Genomic DNA, 14,517 nt, shown 5'->3' with positions numbered 1-14,517 from the left:
ACCCTTCCAGACGAGTGGCCCCAGAGGCTCAATGCACCTGCTGAAAGTCCTCCTTTCATGCTGAACCCACTTATTGAGACCAGGCTGGTCACAGTCAAGCTTGGGTCCAGCACTGTCCAGCAGTTCTCAAAATGAGGCCTTTGGCCACAGTATCTGAGAATCCCCTAGAGTACTTGTTAAATGCTAATATCTGGGACCCACCCCAGAGCTACTGAAGCTGAAGCCTGGGAGTAAAGCCCAAGTTTCTGCATTTTCTACCAAGCTCTTTGGGTGACAAAAAGCGCCTGAAGAGATTACTGTTTTCTGGACACAGTGGCCCAAGGAGAGCAGGACATAGGCAGACACACACAGTGCCCTGTGCCTCAAGACACCTGTTTATTGGGGACACAACTCTGCGACAGGGATGACAGGAATCGTACCAAAAATAGCAACGTCTACAGGGCCCCTGAAGGGGCCAGAAGGGTACAGCGCCCCCCACCCCCACCCATTGTACAAAAATAAACTCTCACGCCTATGGACCAGCAAAGACTGGCAGAGCTGCCCCTCAACAGGAACACTCCTCTCTGCCAGCCCTGGGACCCCGTTCTTTGATCCTCACCCCTGCCACTTCTAAGGCACTGTGACTCTCCCCTGGGCTGGGTGGGTACGGCCCGCCCACCCTCCTAACGCCCTCGGGCCCCCCTCCACCTCTGGTCCGCCTGGGGCTGGGATATGGGTCCCACGCTGCCCCCTGCTGGCTGCTCTACCCAACTACCTCTAGCGCTCCCCCGCTCCTGCGGGGTAAACTCACTAAGCTAATGGCCCCTAAGAGGGCTCCCTACCTTTCTTGTCCCCCTAGGCCAGCCTCTCCAGATCTCAACAGCCCAGGGCCCTCTTCCCCTTCCTGCGGAGGACTAGGAGGGGTTTCCCCTGACGGTGGTCGGGCATAGGGCGGGGATGCATCGGCCTGGGGAGGCCTGCGGCCTCGAGCCCGGCGGCTGTGGTGTACTTGCAGGTGCAAGGCCATGAGCTCAGGGGCTCCAGTGGCGAAAGGGCAGAAGAGGCATCGGTGGAGGGCACCCCCCGGCCCAGCCTCGCCTCCCGGCCCTGCCCGCAGGGACAGGTCCAGGGGTTCGGCCTCACCGCCTCGCCCGTTGCGCAGGGTCCTCCCAGGGCTAGTGGGCTTCCGACGGGACCCCCGGCGCGGCGCCTCTTGATGGAGGCCGGGGACTCGCCGTGCCCTCCACCCAGGTCGCAGGCTGCGAAGCCGGCTTAGGTCCCGACGACTGGGCCGAACCCCGCTGGGAGGAGGGCGGCGGCTCGGGGGGCGGCCCAGGGCCGGCCCCGCTCTTCTGCTCCCGGTGGTGACGCTGCAGGTGGTACTTGAGCGAGCCGGATTGGGTGCCCGCATAGTCGCAGTGTGGACACTTGTAGGGGCGCTCGCCTGGAAAGAGGGGGGGGGGGCGGAGGCGGTGGGTGACAGGGACAGAGAGGATCACTGCCCGCCCCAACTCGCATTTCCCTTCATCTTCAGACCGCTGGACCAGGAAAAAACAAACAAACAAACAAAAAAAAAACAAAACACTGCTTCTCTCATCCCCTCTGATTTAATAAAAATCTAAAGGCTGTCGAACGTTATCTCCCAACGTTCCCAGGAGGCCTCTCACCACCCCCTTCTTCCTGCCCTCCAGTCCCCTCCCCACCTCAGTCTGCCCCCTCACCTGTGTGCACTCGCAGGTGCACTTTGAGGTGATGCGCTGAGCGGAAGGATTTTCCGCAGAACGGGCAATCCTTGCCGGTGGCCCCTCGGCCTCCTTCAGGCCGGGTCCCTCCAACTAACAGCCCATTCTCTTCTGCAATACACACATAAGGGAAATCAAAGGGACTTTGCTCTAACCGTATCTGGGTCATGTGCCCCTACATCCACTCCACAGGACCGCTTCCCCTCCGCGCCCAGGGGGACACAGTATGTTAGCAGAAACCTGAAGGGTTGGATTTGTTGGGAGTTGAGCTGTACCCTCAAAGGAGATAAAGCTGGGAGGGGGGAATGAAGGGAGAAATAAAAGGTCCTTTCTTAAAAGGGGGGACAAAAGGGCGGTGGTGGCATAGGAGTGGGCCCAGGATGCAGAAAACCTTGCAGAGAGGAGACCCCTTACTTACCCTGCGTGGTCGTGGACCTTGCCTGGGCCCCCGCAGCAGGCGCATTGTGCCCTGAGCCCTCACCTGGGCGCGGAGGCAGTGAGGCCAGAGGACCCAGCGCCCTGCTCCGGGCCCAGGTCTCTTCCTCTGTCTCCACCATCTCCTCTTCCTCTTCTGGCTCCTCAGTGCGGTGCCGGCGAGCCCGGGCCGGGAGAGCAGAGGGAAGTGGGCGGAAACCTCCAAAGCTGCGGCCAGCCCCAGGCTCAGCGCCCTCACCATTTGGCCGGGCCTCACCGGCTCGCAGACTCAGGTAGCCCAGGAGGCTTGGAGGCTCGCGGCGCTCAGCCGGTGTGGGCGCTGGGGCCAAGAGGAGCGCAGGGCCCAGAGGCTCATAGGCCAGCAGGCCCAGGTCAGGAGGCTGGGGGGCCCGGGCAGGCCCAGAACCAGGCCCCGGGGCACGCAGTGGGCCCAACTTGCTTGCGTGCACCTTCATGTGGTTCTTAAGGAACCAGGGCTCCTTGAAGCAGCGGCCACACACAGGACACGCATGATCGAAGGAGGCCTTGTGCTTGCGCATGTGGCCCTTGAGAAACCAGGACTGCGTAAAGCTCTGGCCGCACACTTGACAGCGGAACTCCGGAGGCGCTGGGGGCTCCTCGGGAGCAGCAGGAGCAGGGGCGGGTGTTGCCCTCACGTTCTGGCTCCGGGTCGGGCTCCGGGACGCATCTAGGTTCAGGCTGGGGTGGAGGCTGAAGCTGGGGCGCAGCCGAGGTGGCCGCCAGGGGGCGATCAGGAGCTCCGTGGGCCGTCAGGCTATGGTGCAGCAGCTCCTCCTCCTGGCTGGAGCCGAAACTGCACAGGCCGCACTTCCAGGGCCTGTGCAGTATGTGCAGGTGGCGTTCGCGCTCCGCCGCGGTGCGAAACTTGCCCTTGCAGAAGGGGCAACGGAAGGCGGACGATGAAGGAGCCTGGGGCCGCCCCAGGGCCTCAGTGGCAGGGGTGGCCTGCAGGCCCCCTGAGCTTCGGGGTCTCCCCAGCCGGGCCTCCCGCAGTAGCGCCCGCTCCTCCAACTCCAGCAACAGGCGAGCGGCGGGGCTACGCGGACGCTCGGGCTGGTGCGTGCGCAAGTGCGAGCGCAGCAGGGCCCGCTGCGCCGCGCGGTGCCCGCAATGCGGGCACTGGAAGGCCTGGGCGCCTGGGTGCGCCCGCAGGTGCAAAGCCAGGATAGAGTTGAATCGGAAGCGCTTCCCGCATACAGGGCAGGGAAATCGCCGTTCGCCCGCGCGACTCTCAGACCAGCCCACTGCTCCCATCCCCGGAGACCCGGAGCTCACGCCTGGCCCGTTGGAATAGCGCTGCAGATCCAGTTCGCCGTCGAAGGCCGGTGGCGACGGCGCTAGGTGGCCGCCCGGGGCGCGGGGACGTGAACCCTGTGGAGAAAGATGTGAGTAGGGCAAAAAAGTGGAGAATGGAGCGCAGTGGGGGAAGCAAGGGCATGGAGAGCCAAAAGAACCCCAGGGAGGGTGGGTCGGGGCCTGAACCAGGAACACCGGGTGCCCCTCCCACTCACCTCAGGGAAGTTGGGGGATGACTGGGAATTGAGCTGTTGGAGCCACAGAAATAACTTCTAATAATGGGAGGCCAGAGAGAGAGGTAGGGAGGGGAGGAAGCATAGTTGCAGGTACTTATAGGTTCAGGCCCCTGCTTCACTCACCTCCATGGACCCCCTTCACATTCTTTGGTTCTGGGGAGTGCAGGGAAGAGGAGGAGGAAAAGCTGCTAGTGAAGGCAACAGGTGCTGAAGAGCTAAAGCAAGAGAGACAGATTTGGAGGAAAAGATGAGCCCTGATTTTCAGCAGTGGAAAGAGTCACTCCCAACCCCAGACTCTTAGCACGCTGAAACCTATCCCTTCTTCCTGACATCCTGAGACAGGAGGGGGCTGCTATCTTCAAAACTTGTGCTCCTTTATTTGCCCACAAAGCTCCCTGATAACCCAGATTTCTTCCCCCAAATTATTCCTTTTTAAATGCCTTGTCCAGAACAACCACCATCATCACCACCACCATCACAACCCACCCCCACCCCAACCCCACCGGGGTGGTGGGGGAGACCATCACAGTATACCCTTCTCTTATTTAGGTTGGGCTGTGCAGCTTGAAGAGCAAATGGGGTAGGCTTGCCAGGCTCCTCAGTTATCCAAGCGGGACCAGTTGCTCTCAGACCCCTAACTGACCAGCCAGCCAAACATTCTTCCAGACTCCACAGTTCTTCCTTCTGCCTTTACCCTGTCTTTCTGTCTTTCCCCCTCATTCTTCCTCCCTCTGCCTGGATTCCTGATCCATTCATTTCCATTCATTACAGAGACTCATTCATGCATGGGAGAGAAACACCTCCCAGCAGCAGAGTCTGGAGACAGACAGAGGGGGAGGGGCATGAAGGGGGAGAGAGCCAGAGGAAGAGGGAATGAAGAGAGAGTTGGGGGAGGAGTGGAAGTTAAGGGGCGCTGCAGGCCTTGGGAAGGGGTTAAAAACTGCAAATACCGGACAGGATTCATCCCCTTGTTTCAAAACCTTGGAGCCTGCAGTTTGATGGGGCATCTCAGCCCCTTTGTCCAGGGCTGTTCCGAAGCAGGCTTTCCTCCTCTCTGCAGGGGAGAGGCTCCCTCACACAAGAGGAGGATTACACTGGCTCTGAGCTCAAGAGGCTGGAGTGAGGGACGGGGGGCGGGGCTGGGCCATCTGCACAGATAGGGGCTCAGCACATGCTCTGAGCAGGAAAGGGTTAACATTCTCCAGGCTAAAATTCCCTGGGCCTGGGATGTGCAGAGCTCCAGGTCTGAGGAAGGACAAGAGCACTGAGAGGAAAAGGACTGGGGGGGTGGGGGGGCAGATCTCCTGATTCTAAGCTGCAGAGGAGGTTAGCATTAAGACTGAGAAGCAACCCCAGAATTAAGGTTTATGGAAATAGGCCTAGGAGAATGACCAGAAGTAGTCCAGTCTACCTTTCTTGCCTACATACAGAATTGTATCTGGTCAAGGCTAGGCAAATGTGGGCCTAACCTTTTTTTTTTTTTTCCCTGAGATAGAATATTTGAGATATAAAGAACTTCCTTATAATAGGCATTGTGAAACTGAAATAGGTTACTGAAAAAGAAAAGGACTCAGCATTACTTTGCTTAAGGATCTTTAATACAAGAGAACTGAGTCAGGAGACAGCCCTGCAAAAAGAAAAGGCTCTGGAGGTCCAAGGCTTCTTTAATTTTTGACATTTCATAGATGGAGATATGACTCCATGAAGGGGCATGGAACCTGTTACATGTGGAATCCGGGTTACGGGAATTTTATTAGCAGGAGATTACAAAATGTCTTTGTTCGAGGGTCACTAAACAAACGCCGCCACTACGTTTAATATCTATATTTCTGCAGCTCCAAATTAGGGCATCCACTCTCATTTTCTGGATCCCCAAATAAACCCCTTGCCTGGGGCCAAGAGCTTAGCCGGGTTCACTGAGCAGTATCATGAAAGATGAATTAGGGAAGGACTGAGGGGTGCAAGACTATAATGGGCCTAGTCAGACCATCAATAGCCCTGCAACCTTCATTAAGTCATTTAACCTCCCGCTGTACTCATCTGTAAAATAAGGGGGTTGGACTAATTTATACTGATGGTCCCTTCCAGTTTGAAACTTTTGTGGTTCTGAGTCATAGGACTCTTCTGGACCCCTGAGAGACATTAAAACAAATGGTCATTCCTTCAGTACCATGGAGAGTGCAGTGGGCTACCAGAGGAGCCACTTTGGCCACCTCAGTACCATAGATAGAGCTATGAAGTGCTAGAGGGGCCACATTTGCCATTTTAGAGCCACAGATAAGGCACTGAGAAACGTCACAGGATTTTTAAAAATTCCTATCTGAAAACCACAGCAGGAGAAAAAAGCAGAGGTGCCAGAGGAATTATTTTGGCCTTTTGGATGTCACCAAAGATAGATAGATGTAATGGAAAATAGATGTAACTAGAAGAATTTTAATTAGCTATAAGGAGTGCCCTGACAGTTACAGTTTGTACATCCTGGAATGAGTTACTGAGGCATCGTATTTGGGTCCATCACATTCTGTTGCTCTCCTGGGGATTCCCGGAACATCCTGGTGTACAGCCAATCTGGTATATTCAGAGGAAGCAGATGGTGGGGGAGGAGGGGGGAGGCTGGGAATATTGCATGGTCATAGCTGACTAACCTATGGGCACATACTCTGATTCTGAGAAGATTCTAGGGCTCCGAACACTGCCTATAGGATCATAAACAAAATACCTCATGGAAGGCTGACCTCATATTGGAGTCGAGCAGAGTAGGAATTGGGCAAAGCTTTCTCCCCCCAAACAAAACAAAAACCAAAAAAGTGCTTTGCACATAGCAGTTTCCAGGATGGAAAGACAGCGACATACAAAAAGGCCCAAATTGAAGCTGAATTCCCGAGCAGGGAAAGTTTCCCCAGAGGGTAGCCTCAAATCAACAAAATGCATTGAAAGACCTTTCTGGGTCCAGTCAAAATCTCTTGAATCATTTCCTCACTAAACTGGGTCCCAAGAATCTGATTTCTTGAGTTTTTCTCAATAGGAGAATACACTGACAGAGCCCCAGGTTTTATGAACTGACCTGGAACCCAGGTCATGCATGTATTGCCTGTGAGCAATAATTAGAGTTTTCTATAGTCAGGCCCTAAACACCAGCCACGAGACTTAGCCAGACAGTAGTGCTGACCTACTTTCTACCCTCAGTGGGAATCAAGGGTTATTGTGCCCTTATTTGGGTTCTATAGGAATGCAGGGCCAGGGATAGGGATTCGAAATCTTTCCAAAGCAACAGGCCAATTCCCTTTAGGTGCTAGGAGAGCTGATGGGGAAAAGGATGTGGACCATCAAACCTTACTGAGTAGGGAAGGACAGAAAGGTTGGTGAGAAGACTCTTAGGAACAATAGGGACAGGTACATAGACGCATCTGCCGAATGGAGGACCATGAAGATTGTCTCAAGCTTTGTGGTTCAAAAGTTTTTTCAGGTCAAAGTGTAAGGGGCGAGGGTTCAGGAATTCTGAAGTATGCTTGTGACTAGGCTTCTGTCTCTGGTCAGCTCTAATACTTGATGTTTTTCCCTGAGAATCCTTACATCTTCCAAGTCTCCTAACAACGACTAATGCTGCACTAGATGGGGTTAAAAGGAAAGGGAACTCCTTAGGTGGTCTAGAGTCAAGACCACCTTTATCACACAGACATGCCAGTAGTTCCCTTTTATGGTCTCTTCTCCATGGCCCTCTGAACCTCACTACTCAAGTGGCTACTTCAAAGTGACCCCACATCGCAGCCTCCCCACCTTATAGATTGAGTTCTTGGTAAAGCCTCCTTCCTTCCATCCTCACTGCCCTGAGCTGGGGTTACAGACCTCGTCATGGATGCCAAATGTACAGCATGAGGCGAGACAAGGTACACCTGCTCACCTACTGCCACCCCACCATGGTGAATCATCCCAGAGGCATGTCCCTACTTGACCCCTCTTCTGAAAGTTCTGGAGGACCTGGATTTGGGGGAGGGGGCCTGAAGCCAGCCCTAAACCCCCTTAGCTGGAACTGACCCTAGAAAGGTCAGAGTCTTAGCACCCATATGAGCTTCAGTTCTCAGATTAAGGGGTGGGGAGTGAGAAGGAGAGCCTCTGGGAAAATCTCCCTCCCAGAAGTAGGTTGGCAAGTAGTGCAAGACCTTTGATCCTGCACAAGAGGTTCTTCCAGCAGCACCGCAGACCCCTCCCGGGGGAAGATAAACCAGAAGGATGATGGGGGGCAGGGTTGGGAGATTGGGAGGCCAGGGCTCAGCTACCCGGGCCCGGGAGAACAAAAGCTGAGTTGCAGCCGCCTCCGCTGCTGCCGCCGGCCGAGCTCTTTGTGACACTTTGTTTGGGACGCAGAGAGGGAAGCACCCCCCATCCTCTCCCCTCCCCCACCCCTGCTCCCGGAGAGTTTAGGTCCCTTCCTCCTCCTGCATCAGCCCTACCTGGGCCGGGGGGCACTCATCCCCTCAGACTCCCAGCTCCGCCGCCCCGCACCCCCAGGCCCCTCGCGCCCTGCCTTCGGGCCCCTACAAAGACGGCCGCCCCCCCCCACCCCCGCTGGCCTTTCCCCTTTGGTGTCCGCTTTCTCGGCTCCCCCACCTGCCCCCCCTCCCTAGAGGCCCCCCTAGCTCTCCAGGCTTCTGCAGCCGCCGCCCCCACCCCGCCCCCCCAGGAGCTCTGGGCGAAGTTTGCTTGGGGCCGAGCCGGCGCCCCTCCCCCGCCCCCGCCCCCTGCACCTGCTCCGAGCCGGGCGCGCGTAGAGGGCCCCCCCTCCGTGAGGGGGGGCGGGGGCCGGGGGCGGGGGCCGGGTGGCGGAGGGGGGGGCCGGGAGTGGGGGGAGCGGCTACTCACGAGCCCCGGGCGGGCGGCGGCGGAGCGGGCGGCGGCGGCGGCGGCGGCGGCGGGCGGCGGGCCGGCGGCGCGGGCGTCAGCGTTACGTGGGGCCGGGGGAGATGCGCCGGGCCCCGGCCCCCCCGCCCCCGGCCCGGCCCCCGCCCCCTCCCCGGTCCCCCGCCCCCGGCCCTGGCCCGCATTGTGTGCGGCGGGAGGCGGCCCGGCCATTAGCATGCGGGGGGCGGCGCGGCGGGGCTAGGAGCCGCGCGGGAGCGGGAGCGGGAGCGGGGCTCTGGCTCCGGGGACAGGGAGCTGGGGACCCCGGGAGCCGCGAGAGGCGGCCGCCAGGGGCGGGGTGCGGGCCGTTTGGAGACTGGGGGCGCTGTCGGAGGGAGGGAGGGAGGGAGCGGGGGGTGGGGCACACAGATGATTCCAACAGGAGACTGGAAGAGATTTTGAAAGGTCATCTCGTCCTTCCCCCAGCCTCCAAGCAGGACTGCCCCTCCCACCCTAAACCCGGACATACCAGGGAAGGAGCTGGCTCTGCCGCTCTTTCTGCCCCAACATGCACAGACTCGGGAAGTTCTTCCTGGGGTTTTATCTCAAAGCCTCTCCCTTACAATTTCTGTCTCTCTTTTGGGGGAGGAGGAGGAGGGGCGATTATAGAGATAGTTAATGTCTGCCGTATAAGAAACATTATTAAAGTTACTCTACGGTCCTTTCTGTTCTTGATAAACAATTCCTGCTCCTTGCTCTCGAATTCTATTTTCCATTCCTTAAGTCACTTTAATGGCTCTTCAATACAACAAATATTTTCTGAGTGCTTACTAAGTACCAGGCACTATGTTCAGCGCCCTGGGAGATGAACAGATGAGGGGAATAGAGTAGCCTCCCCCGAGGAGATTGTAATCTAGACAGGGGCTACAAATTTGTAAGTAGGTTACTTAGATTTAACCAATTTTTAGCGAATGCCTGTTCACATATTAGTAGTACATAATTCTTGCAATAACACTCTGAAATATAATTAGTCTGCATTTACAGGTAAAGAAAATGAAGATAAAGAGACTTTCCACTGGCCTACCAGTTAAGCAAGCCAAACATCTCACATTCTATCAGGCCTTAGCCACAAAATAAAATTTATGCACATGGGGATGGAGGAGGGAGTAGACATACAACAGTTCTCAGAATCTCTTTAATTTCCCAGTCCCCAGGAAAGAAGAGTGGGCACAATGCTCCAGTGAGGGTTAGCCCAGCACTGAGCAGAGCAGAAGTGGTTTACAAAGAAGGCCACTTGCCTCCCAGGACCCTGTCTCTAATACTAACTCCTCGGGCACTTCTGGCTCAGTCTTCTTCTGTCATCAGTAATAATAATGATGACAGCTACTAACGTTTATGGAGCATGTATTGAATTGGTTTGTATGCATTTTGTCTTTTAATACTTAAGGCAATCCCTTAAGATTGGTATTAAACTCCCTTTATTGACAAAGAAACAGAGAGATTAACTAACTTGCCCAAGGTCACCCAGGTAGATCTGGGATTTGAACATAGGACTGCTTGCCTCTGGACTTCTGACTGGCTCTGCACCAGGATGGACTTTTCCTATTTTTGATATATAGACTATATAATTGGGCCCAGATGGTTCTGCTTCTTATTGTAAGAATAAATGACCCCAGCTTAGCTTCTGAATAAGCCCCTTAGTATATGGGCATCAGGCACATCAGTATGACCTCATCAGCACCATTAATGGTTATTATTCACCCAGCCTGAGTCAACAACCCTTCACAGCCATAGTATTAGCCCCCTTTTTATCACTCAGTTTCAACAAACTGAGATTTGAATTAGTATAATAATGTATCCAAGGTCATCATATAGCTGGGAAAGTGGCAAAGCTGATTCTAGTCCAGGTCTGCCTGGCTACAAGGCGACTCCTGTGCTTCAAAAATATTAATTGCTGGAGTTGCGGTCATGGCACAGTGGTTAACGAATCCAACTAGGAACCATGAGGTTGTGGGTTCGATCCCTACCCTTGCTCAGTGGGTTAAGGATCTGGCGTTGCCGTGAGCTGTGGTGTGGGTTGCAGACGCGGCTCGGATCCCACGTTGCTGTGGCTCTGGCATAGGTCAGCGGCTACATCTCTGATTAAACCCCTAGCCTGGGAGCCTCCATGTGCCGCAGGAAGCAGCCCTAGAAAAGGCAAAAAGACAAAAGAAAAAGAAATTTAATTGCTTCAATAGTGTCCTTCCCAAGGCTGACCATTTAAGGACCATCTTCTATACATGTCTAGTTGTGGGTTATCACTGAGTCAAAAACAATCCCCACTATAAATAGAGCTCTCCATCCACTTAGTCAGTGTCCAATCCAGAGTAAATCCTTCAAGAAAGGAATGAGAGAGGAGAAACTGTCCAGAAAGTGAGAGACAGGAAGCCAGGTCTTGGCACAAATCTTTAAGAAGTAATGACAGGACTAATCCAGAGAGTAATGTAAGATTTCTGTAGGGAATAGCAAATAATTTCAGGAGGAATCTTCCCCTGCAAAAGGAGAAACATGAGATGAAAATAGGGGGAAACTGAGGCCCAGGATGGTAGTGTTCATGCAGATGAGGTGAGTGATCAGAAGAGGAACCCAGGATGGGCAGAGATGGGGACAATAGGAAACAAGAACAGAATGAGACAAGGCTGGTTGTCTCGAGGAGAGAACTGAGGCTGGTGCCTGCTAACTGCCACTCCCTGGATCCTTAGGTCCTCATAGGGACCTTTACCCCACCACACCCCAATCCTGATAGCCTGTCTCTGCCAGGACAAGTTCGTTGGCTGCTCTGAGCTACCAAGCCCCGCTAGGAGCTCCAGGCTCAGCTGGGACCCATCCCTTTGGAGCAGCTGCTTCAGACTAGGTAGGTGTGAGGACCTGAGCCTCAACTCCCTGGATACTGGAAGTGGGCAGAGGGGTAGCTGAAAGAGATGCTGCTGTATATCCTCTCCTGATAGGTGCCATAATACATTTTTTCCCAGGCTGGGAAGTACCGAGCTCTCGTGGTCAAGGAAGCCATGGAGGAGAGAGCTGGTCGTCTGGAAAAGCTACAGCACTGGGCGAGGCACAGGCAGAGTGGGCACCTCTTGGTGCTGGCGGTGAGGCCAGGCTGCTCCATCCCAAGCTTCAGCATGTTCACTTCTACCCCAGTTCAATTCCATCCATGTTTAGTGAGAACCCATCATGTTCCTGAAACAGTGCTAGGCTCTGAGTGGGAGGAGGGTGGAGGAAGCATAGACTAAACAAGGCAAGACCCTTAATTTCCATGTAGATTCTTCCATCATGTGAGGAAAACACACAGGTAAGTGACTGAACTATGACATGAGACAGAAAAAAATTAAAGGATTTCCCCTTCTTTCAACAGCCCTTAGTTGACTACTTTCTGCCACTACACTTTCCTCCCAATTGCTGATCTCTAAAAGAGGCAGGGGCTGGGAGAAAGGAAGGGAATCCCTGACAGTTCCCCTTCACCTACCCTTCATCTGGTCTCCAGGTGAGCCAGCTATGGCTGGCAGTGGCTGTGGTGCCCTTTGCTATCTCAGTTGCCTGCCTGAACTCTGCTTGTCACATGGCCACAGCACTGCCGCTTGGGCCTGGAGTACTGGTAAGAACTACCATATGGGAGGGTGGAAGGAAGGTCCTGAGGGGTCAGAGCTCACCACGTGCCTTTCTCATCACTCAGGGTTTCCTCACTGGGATTGTTACCCTTGAGCTGCGCAGAGCACCCCGTCTCTGGAAGGTGAGAGGAGAAGAGAACTATTCTGTCCCCCTCCTACACACACACCCCTCAGCCCAGGAAGTGGATTTCTAACTGTCGACTGTCAGCTCTCTGCTCTCTGCCCATGAATGGCCTAAAAGACTGAGGAAGGAAGACATTTAGATGGCCCTGTTTGGAGGTGGAGGAATAGGAACTGAGTTTGGTTTTCAGCTAGGCTGCAGGTGGGGCTTGGGGTTGCACTGAGTCCCCCAGGCTGGGCAGAGCTGAACTGACTCACTGGCAGGTGCGTGCCATGATGATATTCAACCTCTTCAATCTGATCTTGGGCTTCATCGCGTTGGTGATTGAGGTGATGAAGACAGCCTTGATGTCTGCCCCAAATGTCCCCTCCCAGGTACAAGTGAATAAAAGAGAAGGTGGGACGATGAGGAGACAAGAGGAGGGGGAAGGGCAGGGGCAAATAGGTGCAGGGTCCTTTGCAGCATCCTCAGCCCTTTCTACCTACAGCTAGAGGGCTTGCTGGTGCTTGAGCTCAGCGCTGAAGCCTTCACTCTAGGGGGAGTGCTGGTCTCAGCATACTCCCTGATCCTGCTGAGCCAGAGGAAGCGAGGATGCTGCAGGAGCCAGAGTCTGCACTACCAGGAACTGCAAGAGGTACTGAATGAACGCAGGGAGGAAAATATTTTTTTCACTGGCTATCCTCGTTGGTGGTACTTAAGGGAAAACAATGGGACAGGGCAGAAAGAAGGGGTACTAGGCTGAAAGTGATTGGTTTTCTGGCTTTGGACATTTCTCCTCTAGAGGTGGGGAAGAGGGAATTGGGTATCTAAATGGTTGGGGTTAGAAATGTGAGAAGCAATAGAAATCTGCCTAAATATTGGAAGGGCTATGGGAACATGGGGAAAAAATGGCAGAGGACAAAGTTGCATCTGTCTGGGATTCTTCCTTTCTCACCCCTTCGGTTTGCATTCCTCACACCTGTCTGGTTTTCAGGGTCTCTCAGAGTTGGAGGAAGTTCCTGATTTGGAGAATGGTCCCACCATGACTAGCACAGCAAACAGAACGAATGAGTGAACTGGCAAGGGGAAGAGTACAGGTGCTGCTCTCCTACCCTACAGAAGCGTTCTCCAGACACTCCTGCACCCCATCCCCATAGAACTCAAACTAGATGGAGTCCCTTAAGACCTAAAAAGGAGTTCCTTTGGTGGCTCAGCAGTTAACGAACCCAACTAGGATCCACGAGGATGCGGGTTTGATCCCTGGCCTTTCTCAGTGGGTTAAGGATCTGGTGTTGCCATAAACTGTGATGTAGGCCCGTATGTGGCTGGGATCCCACATTGCTGTGGCTGTGGCCTAGGACCGCAGCTGTAGCTCCGATTCTACCCCTAGCCTGGGAACTTACATATGCTGCTGGTGCGGCCCTAAAAAAAAAAAAAAAAAAAAAAAAAAAGACCTACAAGACGTTTGGTGGAGTGCCTTCAATTTTCAGTCAGACCAGGGCCCCATTCTTTTCCCTTCCCTTCTGGAGACAGCAATACCCAGACCATGTCTTCCATCACCTCACTACCCTAAAATCTGCCCGCCTGCAAGATATCTTTAAACAGCTATCAGCTAGACTGATTTCCTCCCATCTGTCCTTACCCTCCTTCCAACTTTTCCTTCCTTCCCACTGCCTCCCAGTACAGCTTCACATTTGCCTCATCTCACTATTTCCAAGATTTCCAACTTTCACAGTCCCAACCACTCCAAACCCGGGTTTCCGTACACGCCTACTCTCCGAAGTCAATTCACTCGTGCTTTAGTTCTCTGTCAGAGGCGGTTCCTTTCTACTCTAGCGGAGACTACAAGTCCCAGGATGCCCCGCTGCCCCGTGGCCTGCTGGGAAATAAAGAGCCTTTCCTCCGCGGTGGGGGCGCTGTGCATCTGCTGAGTGACGCCAAGCGCTGGAAGTCAGGGCCTAGCCGAGAGTTTCCTCGGACGCGACCACTGGCCCCGTGTGCAGGGAGGAGCCGGGCGGGCTATTCTGAGCGGGGCCGCCACCACCCCAATCTCGGTAACTGAGAGTTGACCGTGGGTCCACAGTCCTCCCTCTGACAGCTTCGGAGACGGGCAGGGGCGGAGGGCTGGCCCTCAGCAGAGCTGGGGTTTCCACAGATGTTGTCGCCGTGCCCCCTCCCACAGTGCCCAGGTCCAAAGTCCTGAGACTTGGAGCGCGCGCGAG

At 54.7% G+C, this 14,517-nt stretch overlaps 2 protein-coding genes across 2 annotated transcripts; one reads left to right on the top strand and one right to left on the bottom strand.

The window, feature by feature from the left end:
- Positions 1-353: 353 nt before the first annotated feature.
- Positions 354-8,662, bottom strand: ZNF219 (zinc finger protein 219). The gene is given in 7 exon segments (XM_047797197.1): positions 354-1,177; positions 1,179-1,423; positions 1,701-1,832; positions 2,140-2,807; positions 2,809-3,548; positions 3,833-3,924; positions 8,570-8,662. Coding segments are annotated over 6 exon segments (2,151 nt in total). The 5' UTR covers positions 3,839-3,924; positions 8,570-8,662; the 3' UTR covers positions 354-817.
- Positions 8,663-10,771: 2,109 nt separating this feature from the next.
- TMEM253 (transmembrane protein 253) lies at positions 10,772-13,518 on the top strand. The gene is given in 7 exon segments (XM_047797198.1): positions 10,772-11,441; positions 11,560-11,676; positions 12,072-12,182; positions 12,261-12,317; positions 12,580-12,690; positions 12,804-12,950; positions 13,290-13,518. Coding segments are annotated over 6 exon segments (696 nt in total). The 5' UTR covers positions 10,772-11,441; positions 11,560-11,595; the 3' UTR covers positions 13,479-13,518.
- Positions 13,519-14,517: the final 999 nt, after the last annotated feature.

The sequence above is a fragment of the Phacochoerus africanus genome, chromosome 9 (assembly GCF_016906955.1).
Source record: "Phacochoerus africanus isolate WHEZ1 chromosome 9, ROS_Pafr_v1, whole genome shotgun sequence".
NCBI classification, from domain to species: domain Eukaryota; kingdom Metazoa; phylum Chordata; class Mammalia; order Artiodactyla; family Suidae; genus Phacochoerus; species Phacochoerus africanus.
This window is presented reverse-complemented; position numbering and strand designations above follow the sequence as displayed.